The 19,172-nt window shown below is 32.6% G+C and overlaps 2 protein-coding genes and 1 pseudogene across 2 annotated transcripts; all 3 read left to right on the top strand.

The window, feature by feature from the left end:
* Positions 1 to 9: 9 nt before the first annotated feature.
* On the top strand, positions 10 to 3,018 carry LOC142535148 (uncharacterized protein At5g02240-like). The gene is made up of 7 exons (XM_075641690.1): positions 10 to 413; positions 1,539 to 1,810; positions 1,895 to 1,931; positions 2,022 to 2,119; positions 2,253 to 2,314; positions 2,442 to 2,565; positions 2,654 to 3,018. The coding sequence occupies exons 1-7, from the start codon at positions 191 to 193 to the stop codon at positions 2,771 to 2,773; spliced, it is 936 nt and encodes a 311-aa protein (XP_075497805.1). The 5' UTR covers positions 10 to 190; the 3' UTR covers positions 2,774 to 3,018.
* A 1,197-nt stretch (positions 3,019 to 4,215) lies between these two features.
* LOC142535145 (RHOMBOID-like protein 1) lies at positions 4,216 to 6,750 on the top strand. Its single transcript, XM_075641687.1, has 6 exons — positions 4,216 to 4,747; positions 5,188 to 5,351; positions 5,447 to 5,610; positions 5,709 to 5,965; positions 6,106 to 6,232; positions 6,371 to 6,750. The coding sequence occupies exons 1-6, from the start codon at positions 4,425 to 4,427 to the stop codon at positions 6,491 to 6,493; spliced, it is 1,158 nt and encodes a 385-aa protein (XP_075497802.1). The 5' UTR covers positions 4,216 to 4,424; the 3' UTR covers positions 6,494 to 6,750.
* Positions 6,751 to 15,365: 8,615 nt separating this feature from the next.
* Positions 15,366 to 17,228, top strand: LOC142535146 (expansin-A6-like; annotated as a pseudogene).
* The last annotated feature ends 1,944 nt before the right edge of the window (positions 17,229 to 19,172 follow it).

The raw sequence follows: 19,172 nt of genomic DNA, 5'->3' as shown, positions 1-19,172 counted from the left end.
AAGCTGGGCGATCATTCTGTCCTGGTGCAAAGGGATAAGGTGACTGGCGAAAAAGGATAAAAAAGATAAAGAGTCCACCCTTTGGTAAGCGAACATCTGTCATTACGCTTGAGCGGCTACCTGTTCATTTGGACAAACGAGTTTCCCCATCCGCCGACGAGCGGACACGAATCCGTCTGAGTGGGCTTCGATGATACGTATCTCTTTCACCCCTTTGTGTTCAGCAACGACCCATAAATGTTGGGGCTCCAATTTAGTCAATAGAATCGCCTTCAGTTCAAATATACTCCCAGAGTCGTCCATTTCTTCGGGAGTCCCATTCTTGATTCCTAGAAAAGGGAGAATTTCTGTGGTTGCTATGTCTGCTTCGGGCAAAGGAACTGTTCTTGTTACTGGTGCCGGTGGTAGAACTGGTAAATAAATTCTTTCTTGAACACTATCTAGCGTTTTGTTTTGGATGGTAACGGCCGATGAGTGTCTTTTGTATTTATGCGATTTGATTCTTGAGCTGAGGTCTTTGCATTTTACTTCATGGTCTGTGTGATATGGAAAAAGTAGAAACTTGGGTGAGATCAGTATCATGCTCCATCAAAGTTTGTCATTTTTTTTCTTTTCCCATCTATTGTAATGTAATGAAGGACATCAAATTTAGCAAGAAAATGCAGTAACCTTTTCCAGTTTTTTGGATCTATCGCTTTGGCGAGGTGAGAATGGATATGAAATACTTGTTAGAGCAGTCCATCATACATCTTGTTAGAGCAGTCCATTATACATAGTCGTAAAGTCCGGAACTTGATAGCTATATTCTCGTATGTCATTGACAAAACCTTGTGTGGATCCTTAGCCTTTGGAGTCATTGTTTGATCATAATCTCTTAGCTAGTTTCTCTCTCTGTTGTCCTTTATGGCACCCCCAAGCACCAGGTCGGACGCTATACATAATTTATTCAGCAAGAAATTGATGTGTATTCGTCGTTACTGCACGTCTAAATTGCTAAAAGAATTTGTGATACATTTTTATAAACCTCGTTAAATCCTCTTCACAGACCAACATCGAACATAAGTATTACACTCGGCCTTTTTCCTTGTTAATGCTTCAACTTCGGGTTGCCCATGGTCTAGACTCTAGAATAATGACAAGTCCATGTTAATGCTTTAGCTCTCAGTTTCTAATCATTTGTCCTTGTTTTAATGCTTTGACTACTAAATTGTTTCTGTTTACGAGTAGACCCGACCACGGTTCTCTTACAACTGTAAACCGGAACCAGAAACCACTAGGAACCGAAACCAAAACCAGTAGGAACCAGAGCCAAAATCATACTTGAGTGATCCGGTTCCAGATCCGGTTCCACCTTTTATTGGAAATGGAACAGCCAGTTCCAGAATCGTAATCATCGATTTTGGAACCGTGGTCTGGTCTAGTTACGAGCACTCGAGTTATTGATCTCTGTATAGGTTAATATTGTTTCTACTTTCTATGGTATGAAACTCTATAATAGCACGAGTCGAAGACCTTTTCTGACATTCTCTTTTCATTAGGCCAAATTGTTTACAAGAAACTGAAAGAGAGAAGAGATCAATACATTGCTAGAGGTTTGGTAAGAACTCCAGATAGCAAGGAAAAAATTGGTGGAGGCGATGATGTTTATATTGGGGATATAAGAGACATGGAAAGCATTGTTCCTGCACTACAAGGTATTGATGCTCTTATCATACTCACAAGTGCAGTTCCAAAGATGAAACCAGGGTTTGACCCAGCTACAGGTGGAAGGCCTGAATTTTGTTTTGAAGATGGAGCATTCCCGGAACAGGTTTCAACTATGGCCTGTGGTTCAGCCCTGTGTTTGAGGTTTCTTTATGTGTAACCTTTCTGACCTTTATTTTTCCGATTTCAGGTTGACTGGTTTGGGCAAAAGAACCAAATAGATGCCGGTAAGAACTAGTAGTCTAATACTGAATTTTCATATTATTTAGCTTCTTCCTGTGTTGATTCTAAAAATATTTGTTACATACATTGTACAGCCAAAGCTGCCGGGGTAAAGCAAATTGTGTTGGTGGGATCTATGGGAGGAACTGATCCAAACCACCCATTAAATAGTTTGGGAAATGGAAACATCTTGGTTTGAACATGTTCATCTCATTTTTGTTTTTCCTTCACCTCGCTTTTTGACGAAGAAACATCACTTGAAGACACAAGTATTTTTCCTTCTCATTAATATACTGATAGGAAACTAAATACTGTTTTGATCACAGGTTTGGAAAAGAAAGGCCGAGCAATACTTGGCTGACTCAGGTGTCCCATGTACCATAATTAGGTATGTCCAAATTTTGTGCTTCTACGACTCGAAAGATACTGCATGTAGAACTTTTAGCAATTTATTTGTTATAGATGCGTGATTATATCTTTGCTTTTTTTTGTCGGTGCCATCTCGTGTTGGCTAGGGCTGGTGGCTTGCAGGATAAAGATGGTGGTTTACGAGAGTTAATTGTTGGAAAGGATGACGAACTTCTTCAGACAGAAACAAGAACGATTGCTCGAGCTGACGTTGCAGAAGTCTGCATTCAGGTATCTACAACAAACTGTTTTCGCCATTATTTCTTTCGAGATGCACCATAACCTAGTCTTGGCAAGTAACGTACAAACTTGTGGACAGGCGCTAAACATCGAGGAGGCTAAATTCAAGGCTTTCGACCTTGCATCGAAGCCTGAAGGTTCCGGCACACCAACCACAGACTTCAAGAGTCTTTTTTCCCAGATCACTACGCGTTTCTGATTTATAAGAGCCGAATTCGAGGCAATCGGTGCTAGTGTTTCGTATATTTCCTAAAAATTTGAGACACGCTGAGATGTAGTAGTGTATTATTGACTTTCTTTTGGTGTGGCCGGACTGTTTCTTGGTGATCAGGCTGGTATCCTTCTATGCTTTAAAAGCCACTATAGCCAAGAACTCGAATATATTTCATTTTTTTAATTTTGTGTACGGCAAATGAAAAATACAGCACTTAGTTGTTGGAATGATTCTTTATCAATTTTTTTTGTTAAAAAAATGAAGTGTTCGTTTCACAATTTCATTAAGGTGATGAAAGAGAGAAATAACATCGTTTTCCAAAAAATGTTGGTTTTGAAATGTTGTGTTAAATCGAAGCTCCTTTAAAAATTAAAAAATTTCAAAGTTATTGACCAAAATGCCCCCACATGTTCAACACTTGTATTATTAAACATCTAATTGTTTCCTTATATTACTCATTATATCTACTAATTAATTATTATAGAATTTTTTGCTAACTACTTAATTTTATTATTTGTATAATTGAAATTGTAATAATATTATTATATCATGAAAAACGTCGATTTAAATTCTATATTTCTTTGTAAGTGGCATCCATTTAACTCGAATTTTTAAAGTTAATAATAAATTAGATATTATAGTTATATATTTAAATCAAATTAAGTTATATTTAACTACAAATCTGAGTTAAATCGTGTTTTTAACTCGAATAGAGCTATTTGCACACGTGTACTATTAATTGGCACGATTTAACCAATTTGAGTTGAACCACGTTTTAACTAAAAAATGCGACACCTAAAATCTACCGAATTAATTTTTGCATTTTTTTTTTTGAGTTTTAAATATGTTTGCATCTAAATCAAGCTGAGTTAAAGAAGAAGTTGGGCTAAGCTTAAAAATATATAATAAGATCTAAAAATGTTCGAAAAAGAATGGTAAAAGTGCTTATATATAACTAGTTTTTCAAAAATGGGTCACCCTAATTTAATGTTTAAATCTTTTTTAATATTTTGAAATGCCAAAATATGCGATTTCATAGTTTAATGACACATAACCCACAATATGTCCGAAATCATTATTTTCATAATATCATATCTTTTTTAAATTATTTTTGAATTAAATAACCTTATAATATAAAATATATAACATTTTTAAACTTCATTATCCCATATGTATTAACAATTTATTTTTAATAAAAACTCAAAAGCCTACAAACCAGTTTATGACACAAAATTTTATTAACTATTTGAAATAAGTTAAGTCACACACGTTCTCATCCGTTAAACAAAGATATTAAATGTAACTTTTATTGTAATTTATTCATTCTAATTTAATTATTTCTTGACCTTTAGGGATTGTTGAACTTGTAATTTAACTTCCACAAGATTACGTGATTTATGTTCAAAGTCCAAGCATGCGGGCCAGCTGAATTCCCCAAAGTATTCCAGCGTGTGCTTTGAATTACGAGTTTTTTTTGGTTCGGACATTGTTTAGCTGTCGACCTACTCGCCTCCCTCCGCCGCCGCACCCACCGTAACCACCGTGCCATCTAATCCCTGCCTACCATCTTCACTTTTCCAACAAAATCAGATCAAACCCACCAAAAAGATTCTATCTTTATTGTTATATATCTTCAATGGCCACGGTTGAAGATGGCATCCAAATCCGGGTCCACTCGCGGACGGGGAGCAACATGATCCACCCTGTGTCGGTGGAATCTCCCGAGCCCGCCGCGGCGGCGAGTGCCAATGCCGTTGTTTACAGAGAAGTGAAGCATTTCAAGAAACGGTTTCCCTGGTTGATACCTTTGTTTATAGTGGCTAACACTCTGATGTTTGTCATAACGATGTATGTGAACAATTGCCCCAAGAATTCTCTTTCCTGTGTTGCTGGCTTCTTGGGAAGGTTTTCTTTTCAGCCCTTCAAGGAAAATCCCCTCCTGGGGCCTTCTTCTTCAGCGTAAGCACTTTTTCTATCCAATTCTTTCTAGGTTTAATGAAGGTTTGAAGATTGATATTGGGGGAGTTTTGTGATCTCCAGTGTCGACCCTTTGTTGTTATTGGATTATATGTCTTGACGAATGTTATTTTAGATTATAAGTTCGAAAGGGTAACTTTAGTCCAAATTTTACTGATATTTTTTTAGACTGAAAGATTTTGTTCGATCTATGCATTTTTAGAGTAAACATCAAGAGTGAGATGAATCGGTATTATTAATAAGACTGGAAAATTTGATGTTGATATCCACTCTGCACAATGAATCATGGTTTATCTTTATCTGAGGCTTAGGAATTTTACGGTTCCGTCTCCTCCCCCTGGCGCGACAAAGTATCATGATGCTGTATGGGATTGATGGTTATGGCATCTATAACACCATTCAATTCATTTTTTTTCCTTTAGGTTGGAGAAGATGGGCGCTCTGCGCGTAGATAAAGTTGTCCATGGACATGAAGGATGGCGCCTCATCACTTGTATGTGGTTACATGGTGGAGTTTTTCACTTACTTGCCAACATGTTGAGTCTGTTAGTTATTGGAATTCGACTTGAGCAAGAATTTGGATGTGGTACGCAACATTTTATCATGGCATTTAATTGTGTTATGCCCGTTATTCAAAACATGATGTTGGCTTATTACTAACATATACATTATGGTTTACAGTACGGGTAGGTCTGCTTTATCTCATTTCTGGGTTTGGAGGAAGTTTGTTATCTGCTCTCTTTATTCAGTCTAACATATCAGTCGGTGCTTCTGGTGCACTATTTGGATTATTGGGAGGAATGCTTTCCGAGCTGATAACCAATTGGTCCATATATGCTAACAAGGTATCCTGTACCTTGAGTTCTTTACATCTCTCAAAGTGGTTTACCTTGACCAGCAGTTTCTGACTTAAACATGGAATTGCATGAATCCTCTTCTTCAGGTAGCCGCACTAGTGACCCTTGTGATAATTATAGCTATCAACCTAGCCGTTGGAATCCTCCCACACGTGGATAACTTCGCACATATTGGAGGATTTTTATCCGGTTTTCTTCTTGGTTTTGTGTTTTTGATCCGTCCCCAGTTCGGATGGGTTAACCAGAGATATGCGCCTGCTGGATACCCCTCGATGGGTACCCCTAAATTCAAGATGTATCAGTGTGTACTTTGGTTGCTTTCTTTAGTTCTTCTCATTGTAGGGTAAGCATTCGACTCTTCCATCCATGTCTTTATGTGTAAACATAACCTTAGCAATAAATTATCGACAGTAATAATCAAACCGATGTCACCCTTTGTATAAATTGATCCTCAATAATGTCTTTTTGATGCGACTCTAATAGGTTTACTGTTGGGCTTGTTTTGCTTCTCCGAGGGGTGGACTTAAATGATAATTGTTCGTGGTGTCATTATCTTAGTTGTGTTCCTACTTCGAAGTGGAGCTGCAACACATCCCCGATCTCCTGTCAGGTGAAGAATATGAAACATAATTTCTCAGTCAATAATGTCCCAACATGGATTAAACGTAGCTATCAGCCTGTCGTAAGATTTGGAAACATTCCCTGATAGTTTTTTTTGTTCATTGCTTGAACCTATATTGTTTTTCAGGCGGAGCAAGCTGGGAACCAGTATACTTTAATGTGCTCAAACAGTGGTAAAAACCAGACGTATTCACTCATGAACCCAACTGCGACTCAGATACAAGGTCTATGCACACAGCTCTGTCGTTGAAAGATCGCATTTTGTCGTCTCGAGGGCTCAAAGACACCCCACTTGCAAGCTCTCTTACAAGAATGATAAACTCAAAGATTATTACATACTTTTGTAAAGCTACATATAATTCGACATGTGTCGAGTCACTATACAATATCATAGATAATATGTGGCAAGAACTAAGAAGTACATTTGTGTTATTTTCATACATAGATTGATGATTCATGACTAGAACGAATTTTATCAAATAAATAGCAACCTCTAAACACCTGAATTTACAGATTATGCCATAATTCATAGAATGATTGAATTGTTTTGGATAAATAGATTACAAGGAGTGCATTTCAAATTCAAATATCATTATGCATGTTTTATACCCAAAAAAAAAAAAAGTATCATTGGGTGATTCAAATTTTATTTTAAAGTTATGTTCAGTTTAAATGAAAATTGAATACCAAACCAACTCAAAGTATGAAAATTGATTCAATTCTATCTTTCTCAAAAACCATGGTCATATCGGTCGATCAAATTTTATCAAAGTCTAAATCATGTATTGAAGATTCAACTATCTGACTTTATCTGTACTATACGAGAGATTATTCGATGTTTCACCTAACGATTCGTTCACATTCAATCTTGAAACTATTAGATCATGTGGACATATCAAATTTTACAAGGAGTTCACTCAACTTCTAGGCGATCGAATTGTTTTTGTTGTCAAACTAGCAACGACAATATTCTATCTGATGTAATCCACTCGGCGTAGCATAGATAAAACTATTCATTGGATTTGGCTCACTTTTAACTGTTGGTCGAAAGTCAAGTAAGCATAATATTTACATTGTCTATCATATACTATGTGTGACATTTATGATATTAAAGTTGTCTAATCAGTTTAACTGAAAATTGAACGAGCAACCAACTCAAAGTTAGGTGTTTAGAGAAATATCTCCAATATAATTCCCACGCTTTTATGAATATTATAGTATTATAATAATTATATACATAAATGTGATCACGTTGCATGGGTACACGTGTAGTAGAGGAGGAGGGGATTAGAGGTAATATTGGTGGGAAACTTTACATTTCATGTGTTGGCATTGGTCCCATGGCCTAGTGGTTTGGTTAAATGTGTTAATCATCTATTATTTTCCATGTATATATATATATATACATATGCGAAATATTAGTTTTTCTAGTTTGAGATTCAGCCTACCCATTTAAAAGGGCCACACCAATCCATCCCTACTTTTCATTAAAAATCAAATCATAGACTTTCAACCGGATAGATTCCCATAGTTTTATTTTTTTCTAATAAAAATAAAAATTATTATTTGAGGAATGAATATAGATGCCAAACTAAATTTGAATGGTTTAAAACAATTAAACTCGATTTTATTCATATTCAACGGTCAAGAAACACCAGCTCTCGTTATAGCAGCGGAAACTATGAGTTGGCGTAATTTTATGTTTAGTTTTTTTCCAAAATGTAAAAAGTATCTCGATTGTTTTGTTTAAAGTTTAATACAATATATGTGCATCATAAATTAGTAACCAAATTCTAGAGAATATTTGTCTTAAAAAAAAAAACTAAAAGTATAAATTGTTTTTTATGAGGGAAAACTGGACAAAGCACATGGAGATGGGTGGGGGTGTACATATTGGTTGATGAAATCGAAGAGTGGCCAATGAAAGATACGAAATCAATAATTCTACTCACATGTGGCCTGTGGGCGTGTGCTGCTTCTTTATTTCTTTATTATTATTATTATTATTATTATTATTATTATTTAGTACTTTTTAAAAAAGGAAATGTGGTTGGATTTTGAATTATCGAACTACTTATTTCCGGCCATTTCAGTGCACATGGACTTTGGAACTTGGAAGTATAATGTGACTATATATAATAATGTCGGTGCCTATAAGGTAGAAATTAATTTCTTTATAGATTTAATCAATTAAATTAGTTATTAGTATTTATAACGATAATATATTATAAAATACAAGAATTTGTTAAATTATTAAAACATTTCTCATGTCATATTTCAAAATGATACAACAGCAAGGGAGGTTGTGTGTTCATTATCCGTAGGTTACAATTAATCCATGTACATGTTATTGAGTTGATCATGTCTCATTTGCATGTGTTGTGTCACGGCCCAGCTCACTTGCGATATTGTCCGTCTTGATCCGAGATCTCACGTTTTAAAATGTGTCACATCATGCGGTGCCACACACTGACTCTCATACCAAATGTCATGGTCCAGCCCACTTGTGATATTGTCCGCTTTGGCCCGAGGTCTCACGGCTTTAAAACGTGTCACATCGTGCGGTGTCACACACTGGCTCTGATATCAAATGTCACGGCTCAGCCCACTTGTGATATTGTCCGCTTTGGTATCAGAGCGATTTCCCGTGAGTTTGGGATGATGTGCAAACCTCAGCGAGAACACTGAGTCTCGAAAGGGGGTGAGAATGCTCTTAGGCGAAATCTCACATCGCTATACAACGGGAGATATGCTGGACATTTAAATGAGCGTGTAGTAACCCTTGTAATGCGTTTTAAAGTCGTGAGGTTTCGGGCCAAAGCGGACAATATCACAAATGGGCTTGACCGTAACATGTTGTTTATGGTATCTCAATTTCAAACATATATTTCTTATAGCTGAAATCATAATTTTTATTTTTTATATCGTTAATGAGTTTCCTTTATTAAAATATACCTGATAACAACAAAGAATATCGAAAATTTTAAAATATATAATAGTTCTAGTATTACGTCTTAATCGCGCTTCTAGCTTATATATTAATAATTTCACAATATTGCAAATTGAACACTTGCTTAGACTTTACTAAATGGTAATGATATGACTCGATTTTTTTTCAAGTTTATAGTAATCTAAATATCATATTTCGATCGTTCTTTCGATAAAATAAATAAAATAATAAATTGCCAATAAAATAATAAATATCATATGTTAATACTGAAATTTGAAGCTTATGTGATATTGTTCATATTATTATGAATAGATAAACAAAATGATCAGTTTGTCTTACATAATCTCAATTTTCTCCAAATGACATTGCAACAAAATAGGAGTGTTCCATATAATTTGTTGAAGTGACCAAATAATGCATATACATTGTCTATGTTATGAAATTTTAACACTATTTTGTTAATATCATACTAGAATGCATTTAATAGTGAAACAAGTTCTTAGGAAAATTGAATCGCCAATGCAATTTATACAAATTTAATTTTGTTTAATTATTTTTTTGAATTTTAGATTTTATTAATTTTCTTATAATTGTCTACTAATATTCAGGGTGGGGTTTTTTTTTCCGAAAGAAATACTGTATAAAATAAATTACATATGAAAAATACAATTGCGAGGATGATATTTGTTTGATTAATGAATAACGTCAAGTAAGTTTTTATTAAAAGAAAGAGGCATTTTTGTCGCACTCTAAAATACGACCACGAGCTCTTTCTTTACGCAGAGTATGAATGAATTTTTATATATTATATTTTTTAACAAATGCTAATCTACCTTTATTGTGGTTTAATAACTTGATTTTCAGAATTAATGGTTCAGGAATAATAATCGTTAAAAATTGATGCATTAGTATTTGGAAATGAAAGAGACTTTTGCCTAATTAATGCTATTTATTACTCTTTTGAAAACTTTTTTTATCAGTGTCGATAGACGTCATTTTCACTCCATTTTTAAAAAAATAAAATAAAATAATTCTTTAATATGGTTGAGTATATATATATATATAAATTCAAAAAAAATATTGTTTGTCTTCGTAAATTTTTTGAACCTAGAGCTCTAGGTCGATAAAATTTGGAAGTGTATATATATATATATATATATATATATATATATATATAGGATTAAAGTATGGTAATTCTGTGGGCGGAGACTAAGATTTGGTACCAAATTTGATTAATCCACAGTTCAAATGCACCAATCAAATATACAAATTAGATACTATAGGCTGGAAATGTACCGTGGAATAGCAAGACGTGGAATTCACTCATTTTTCTTTTTCTATGCTTGTGGTACCATATTCTCTCTTTATCCCGAGGCGGGGCTCTTTTAAGTAGTCTCCGAAGCACAGTGAAAATGAATTCACCGCTATCCAGGCCCTGATTAAATTTTCTTGTCTAAATTATTATTGTAATATTTATTTCTGATATTAATTTTCTGGTATAATTAATAACGTATTGCTAATATTATTTTTTTCTGGTATAATTAATAACGCCGATAGGTTAATTCGAGGCAGGAACTTGAAACTCTCTGATGTATTAAATGTAGATATTTAATGACTTTTAATGATTTTTTTAAATTATATATATATATATATATGTAAATTTGGAAGATTTTTATTAACTCTCATAGAATCTCACAGATTTTTAAACAGAATTTCATAGACTGTTGTAGATTTTTTTAAGATTTTGATAGATATTTGCAAAAAAATTTATTGATGATGCAAATTTTGTACTTTTATGAATATATATATACATATAATATATATATATATATTTAATTTTTTTGAACTAGTAATTATTTAACATAATAGCATCTTCACTTCGAAATAAATTTACTTATTTAAAAAGTAAATATGTTTAATATATGAAAATCACAATTCAATTTAACAAAATCAAAATTTCAATCTTCATGTCTATTCAACATGCATAAATAATTGACAAAAACTTGTGTGAGACGATCTCACGGGTTGTATTTTGTGAGACGAGTCTCTTATTTGGGTATTACTTTTATTATGAATATCGATAGGGTTGACCCATCTCACAGATAAAGATTCGTGAGATCGTCTCACAAGAGTTCTACTCTAATTAATTAATCAATAAATTTTAAATTTATAAAGTAATTAAATTTTCAAGATTGAATATACAATTCTAAATAACAAAATATCCCAAAGTTCAAACGGTGAACCTAATGGTGCATGAGGATAAATATGATTATATAAATATGATGTAATATGAAATATGATAATTTTTAAATCTTAATATAAGGTAAAATGATATGTCTATTTACATTAATAAAATAAAATGAATATAAACGAATGCTTATATGCGTCAATAATGGAAATATATTCTTAAAAAATTTATGATTAAAATTAATAGAATTATATAAAAATACATTAAGTTTGACCTTTATCATAAAAAATCGAGCACATAATCATGAATAATCTTGTCATATTATAAAATTTGTAATTTCTTTTTCTTAATTACTCAACTTATACATAAAAATCCTTAGTTTTAAATATTTTTTAAGGAGATGTTGGATCGAACGTTTGTTATTTTACATATAACTGTAGCTTGTACTAATGATGTACACCGTACACCAATCCATCTTTATATACACTACAATATTCATGTTACACGATCATCTAATTAGTATCCTTAGTCTTTACTATCACTAGCTTGGTGGAAATAAGATGGAGGTGAGTTTAGATAAGAATTCAATATTTTTAAATTGAAAGAGCTCTAAAATATTTTTTTAAGGATAAATTTTATGAAACTCACATTTTGAATTTTTAGAATTTTAATTTAAATTTTTTAATAATATACTGTAAATTATAACTTAAATGATTACTTCTATAAAAAAATTAGGGACAAGCTCAACCAATTTGATTTTAAATAATCTAGCTGACATAAAGCTCATTATTTTGTTTATTTATGCGTTTATTATGTAATTTATGCCTTTTATAAGTTATAACGGTATATAAATGCTCTCAACTGCCACGTATAACAAGCGCGACAACCCGGTGAATTTTGAGAAATAATTTGCTTAAATCTCTCACAAGACTTTATCCCTTCTCAAGCTTAAATTTATGATGCACATAATACTTATATGTATACGTATACTTCTTGCTATTTGATAATTCAATATATATAGTCGAATTCAATTTTAATCCTATATCTTTCAGTTGTTGGCAAGTTTAGTTCTTTTTATTTAGAATGTTGACATAACACTACATTCGTAACGCCATGTCGACATCTTGTCATCAATAAAAGACCAAAATTGAAATTTAACAACGTACATTATCAAAATAAAAAAAAAAACATTCATAGAACGTTCTTGTTATCATCTCCGATCCTAATCCTTCAAGTTAAGAATTTATACACAGATGAATAAGAGATTTCGGTTCATTTTAAGGGATGTATATGTATATACATAAATATATACGTAAAATTATATATTTAGAAAAATGTAATGGAAGGGAATAGAGTGATGAATGAAAGCATAAAGTTTAAGATTCTATACCCTGAAATAGAATTCAGGTTTTTCCAATGTACAGTGGTTAAAATATTGAGTGTGAAAAAAATATAAACTAAAATTCTACTACTAAAATACGTCGTCAAATTGACTTGGAACATGTAATATATGCTATGCGAATTATTTATGTTTTTTTTTTTCAAAAGATTATATTCGATTGTACAATTTTAATTTATTAAGAGTCAAATTGAATGCATTTTCGCCTTTGTGACCAAATAATAATTCACTCTCTGGCCTAAGGGTTAGGTTCGCCAATTATAAAACCAGCACGACAAATTGGTCTCAAACGGTAATTTACATTTAATGGTTATATATTCTCTATTTTTTCAACCAAAAAAAAAAAAAAAAAAACTACGTTTATGTTATGATGTGTTTTACTTCGTATAAGTTAATTATCGTATCATTCAATCGATATATGAATAAATATAAAATTAGGAAAAATTGTAAAATTGGTCCTTTAAATAAATAATATTTCAAGTTTAATATTTTAAACAGTTTAATGATAGTGTTAGTATGATGATGTCATTATTTGTGTTATAATTTTGATATTTTTTATTGGAGTATTGAAATGACATCGGATAAAACATTAATTAATACTCGACGCACATCAACAATATTCAATGCATAAGAAAAATAGACTAAAACTAAAATAAATAAATAAAAACAAAGATGACGCTACATCAGCAATATCCAATATATATGAAAAATAGAATAAAACTTTAAAAAACAAAGATAATCTATTAAAACCGATATTTAATGTCAGGATCAAAGATATAATTATTAGTCAAAACGCAACTTTATTTCATTATATTTGTATCAGCGTATAGTGATCTTACTTGTGTATAATGGGTCGGGCTATTCGGGCCATGAGTCCGTGAAGGTTCATCTTTTTATGCTGGTGTTGTCTCATATTCCGTAGAGATGAGTCTTACCATTTCCATAGCCTCGGCCATGTTCTCAGCAAAGTTAGTATTATACTGTTAAGATCTGGTGTCACTTTTTTACGACCTATCTAGCAAAGCAGATCAAACAGCGCAACGTCAGCAGCTTAACGCACGAGAACTTCTCAAGAGATCACTCATCTTAATATTACTGTAATTCATGCACGCTTAACCCAACATTCTCTCGCCCCAAGAAATATAGAAATATGCTTTTTGGGAGACTTGAACTCATGATTTCGTTTTGGGCAAAAACTTGTGTGAGATGGTCTCACGAGTCATATTTTATGAGACAAATCTTTTATTTGGGTCATCCATGAAAAAATATTACTTTTTATGTTAAGATTATTACTTTTTATTATGAATAGGGTTGACCCGTCTCACAGATAGAGATTCATGAGACCATCTAACAAGAGACCTACTCTTTGTTTTGATACCAAGGCAAAAACTTTTTGTGAGACGGTCTCAGGTCGTATTTTGTGATACATATCTCTTATTTGTGTCATCAATGAAAAATTATTACTTTTTATACTAAGATTATTGTTTTTTATTGTGAATATCGGTATAGTTGACCCGTCTCACATATAAAAATTCGTGAGACTGTCTCACAATAGACCTGCTCTTGCTAAGATCAAACATTTACCATTATGTCAAAAGCTATATTAATTTATAGGATAAAAAACGCAATGAAATCAATTTATAGAGAAAAATGTATTTATTTTATTATTATTATTATTATTATTATTAAAATGAATTTGTTTTTAAAATATATTTAAAATTACCCGTTAATTGAAATTTTTTTATTGGCTTGTTTTGAAAATTGGATAATTGTCTTATTTAATTTTTTGGATATTCTAGTAATTTTATTTTAGAAGATTGAGATAATATTTTATTGTGTTTTATTTGAATATTTTCTTTCTCATATTATGAGATTTGATATTGATTGTTTCGATTGACATATCCCATATTTAAGAAGAATTGATGAATGTGTAATGGAAAAGTGGTTAAGTTTGTGCTAATATTTTAAAATTTTGCATGTTGATAATGATGACTTATTGAAGAGATTTTATAGAAAATACAGGACATGAATAGTCTATATATTATGCTGAGAAAAAAAAGTAAACATGAACATTTTGTGTCGCAATAAACAGTGAAATTTTTTGCTTTTGAGAGTTTTAATTGTTAATATCACATGCATATTCAAAGCTTCGTGAAATCATTTCTTGGAAGAAGCTCATATCGTTTTCGAGAGAAAACAATCCATAGTGTCAAATGAATATCGAGTGAAATTGGAGTCAAAATTGAATAGTATTCGTCAAGTAAAATCTATTGAACTTATTTATTATAAAGACGTCATAAAAAAAATTAAAGTAATTTAATATTGTTTAAGTTTTTGTATGATTATAATATTTGAGATTTATTAAATTTATTTTACCTGGACGTGATCTATAAACGTAGATTTTATTTGGATTGAACTAAGTTAAAAATGACAAAGTTATTGTGTTTTTTATTTTATTATTTATTTACTTGATAAACAATAAAGAAGTACGAAAACACAATTTCATCACCAAGTATTAAAATAAAATTGAACTTTAATAAAATACACATGGAGAATGGTTGAAGAAAATAGTAAAAATAGGCGCATTAATTGGGGGTGGGGGGATAATTACGGGGCTCCTACCCTTTGGGCAACTTTACCAGTACCAGTAGCCCCCCAACCTCCATAAGTATCCCTTCATCTCCCTCCCCCACTCCTCACTCCAACCACAGATTCACCAATCCAAATGGCTGCTGGATTCAAGCTGCTACTCTGTATTTCCAGTACCCTCTGTTTTTTTGCATCTGTTCAGGCCAGAATCCCGGCGTCTACGCCGCCGGCCCTTGGCAATCTGCCCATGCAACGTTCTACGGCGGCAGTGACGCCTCCGGCACAATGGGTACCTCTCCTTCACATTAAATGGTTCAATTACCTCTAGCTTGTGCCTTTTTTTAATAATGTGTTGGTTGTTTAGGTGGTGCTTGTGGGTACGGAAATTGTACAGCCAAGGGTACGGCGTGAACACGGCGGCACTAAGCACCGCGCTGTTCAACAATGGGCTGAGTTGCGGGGCGTGTTTCGAGATAAAATGCGACGCAGCCCAGGCCCCAAGGTGGTGCAACCCCGGGAACCCGTCCATTTTCCGTGACAGCCACCAATTCTCTGCCCGCCGAACTTCGCGCTGCCCAATGATAATGGCGGATGGTGCAATCCTCCTAGGACACATTTCGATCTCGCCATGCCCATGTTCCTCAAAATCGCGCAGTACCGCGCCGGAATCGTTCCCGTCCACTTCCACCGGTAACAAATAGTATCTCATGTTTATATATGCTGAAGACTGGAGTTGCTAAAGATCGCTAATGGAATTTTTTTGTTTAAAAATGTGTGTTTATCATTGAACTTCTCTACCATGACATAACATTTTTCTATTATGAGCTCTTATAATCCTCAAAAAAAAATTCCAAAATTAGTTTTTTCTCAAATTCAAAATGTTATTTTAATTATTCAGATTAAACTAGAAAACAGGGGAATAAATATTTAATATTTCAGTATAAGAATAATGACTTTCTTTCAAAAAATCGTAGTTATAAATTATTTTATATACCAAATGTACTTAGCTATCAATTTTCAGCACCCATATGAAAATTTTTAACTACTTCATATAAAATTAGATCAGTAAAATATGTGAAATAATGCCAAAAGAACATAATAACAAAATCAGCTCTCTCTCTATATATTTTTGCTTAAATATGCATGATATCATATACTCGTCCTTATTTTTTATGTTGTTCGACAAGTAAATATCGAATATGTGTATAAAATAGATCAGGATTTCATTCCGAAATCATGACAGATTAAGCTAATTTGGTGACTGTTCTTGAATCACAGGGTGCCTTGCAGAAAGCAAGGAGGGATCAGATTCACGATCAACGGCTTCCGTTTCTTCAACCTGGGTTCTGGTGACCAACGTCGCCGCGCCGGAGACATCGTCCGCGGTCAGCGTCAAAGGCACCGGACCCAGTGGATGGACATGAGCCGCAACTGGGGCCAGAATTGGCAGTCGAACTCCAACCTCGTGGGCCAGGCCTTATCTTTCCGAGTCACGGCCAGCGACCGCCGCACGTCGACCTCCATGAACTTGGCTCCGGCCAATTGGCAGTTCGGGCAGACTTTCATGGCCAAAACTTCAGGGTCTGAGGTTACTCTGATAAATTTTACGGGAAAACTTCAAGTCGTTGATGATCTAAAGACTAAAGTAGCTCAAGAAATTGTTACAGAATTAGAAAAACAAAACCTGTGTTTTTTTTTTGGTTTTCATCTATTTTCTGGTTAAAAACCTCGACACTGGTGGGAGCTGAGAAGATGTAGCCCACGCGCGGTCTAATTATATTGTGAAATGTCACATTATAGTATACATATCCAAACTTCTGTCAAACCATCTTTACTTTAATCATTATTTTTTATTTTAACTTTTTAAAATCTAGATTTTGTTATTAGTTTATATATTTAAATAATCATAAGAGCACCCGCATTGATGAGTGTTATAACACCCATTACTTCATAAAAAATCGTAAGGTTCACATGTCACATACACATTATATTAACACATTTATTCTCCTACATTCATTTTAACATTCACAATCATTATTTGTAGGTCTTGCTGTCCACTCATTTATTTTATTCTTACTTTAAATTATAATGACATAGTTTGTGGAAATCCGTCGCAAATAGCGAAGGTTTTTTCCAATTTTATTAAAAAAAAATCGGACAAAGGGGCGTTCATAAAATATAAAATATAATTAAAATAATTCAAAACACGTGAGACCCGCGTGTCAGCAAATCAGCGACGGTTTCTAAAAAGCCGTCGCTCATGACGACGGTTTTATTGTCCAATTTTTTTTTAAAAATAAACTGACACACCAAAATTTGAGTTTTTAATGGAGCAAAACTCAAAATGAAACATTTTTTATGGTACAAATTAGTAGAACAAAAGGTTTATTTTCTCATTAAATTTTATAAACAGGAATTACATGTTTGTTTCGTGAAGCTGAAAAATTAAAGTTATAATTTTTTTAAAGTGATTGAAATGTGAATTTTAGTTCGTTGCTTTTATATATATATTAGAAAAATAACAACATTTTGTATTTGGAAAAATAAAGTGCCTATTTATTTAGTTTGACCGCTTTATTATCATATCAATTATATATTAATTCCAATAATCGCATCAACTCAGAATTAAACATTGATTTTACTTTGATATGATTATAAAATCAATTATTTATCTTATCCAAAACATTTAACTGATGATAATGATATAATGTAGCTCAAATAATTTAAACTGCACCGTGACCCAAATAATATCGTTGGGTCGCTCTTATGATTTGGAATTATGACTCCCGATAAATAATTTTGGTAAATATAAATCCCAGATACAAAAGTCCATACAATAATAATAACAATAATAAAAAAGAAGATTAATAATGTCTACTGATGGTGAATAAATTAAAAAGGAAAAGTGGTCAAATTCTTCATAATACGAATAGAAAAAAATTAGTTTATGATGTAAAAAATATATACGAGCTAATTGTAGAAGCAAAAATATGGAGATTTTCTATTTTCAGTTATTTTGACTGTTTATTTTTTCAGTAAAATAAAAATATTTCAAAAAAAATCATAAACATCTATGCTAGCTATTAATTAAGAGAGACCCTAATAATACTTAACTAAATTAAGTGAAGTCTATTACTTCCAAAATTAATCATCACATTTGGTTATAATGTATAATTTTTCTTCAATTAACTTTTTTTTTTTAAATGATGGTGTTTTATTTATTAAATTATAAATTTTTATTTTATTCATATTATAAAACGTTGTTAAATTTCATATTTTTAATATATATAAAAAAATTCATTATCTAAATCTAATGTTATATCATATCATGACTAAACTTGAGAAAAAAAATATGTGCAATACATAATATTCATGTATATATTACTCGCACAACGTCGGTGCACCACCGACTTGGTTATGCATGATTAAAGTCACGAGTGCATCCATTCACCACTTTAAATTTGTGAAAATCCTCCCAACCTTTTGCATCACAAGAATGGTAAAAACAATCCCACAGTTTTGTGCTTGATTCCGTTTTCCATTTTGGGCAATAGAGAGATCTCCCACGCCGGATGTCCCAAGAATCTTAACCCATTTCCCAATACCATAAATAAAATCCCAACAGATTCTGGCATGATCCATAGCTTCTCAAAAGACGATACGGCAGATTGCATGGAAACTGAAAAGTTTAATTTGGGGTCACAATATCTGATTCCTGTGTCTCCATGGTGTCACTATTAATCGAGATTCATTGCCACGCCATGTGATCATTTCTAAATAATTCCAATTCACTCGAGAAATTA

Source organism: Primulina tabacum, unplaced genomic scaffold (genome assembly GCF_025594145.1).
Source record: "Primulina tabacum isolate GXHZ01 unplaced genomic scaffold, ASM2559414v2 Contig814, whole genome shotgun sequence".
Lineage (NCBI taxonomy): Eukaryota > Viridiplantae > Streptophyta > Magnoliopsida > Lamiales > Gesneriaceae > Primulina > Primulina tabacum.
The sequence above is the reverse complement of the archived record's forward strand: the minus strand, read 5'-3'. Positions and strand labels throughout refer to the sequence as shown.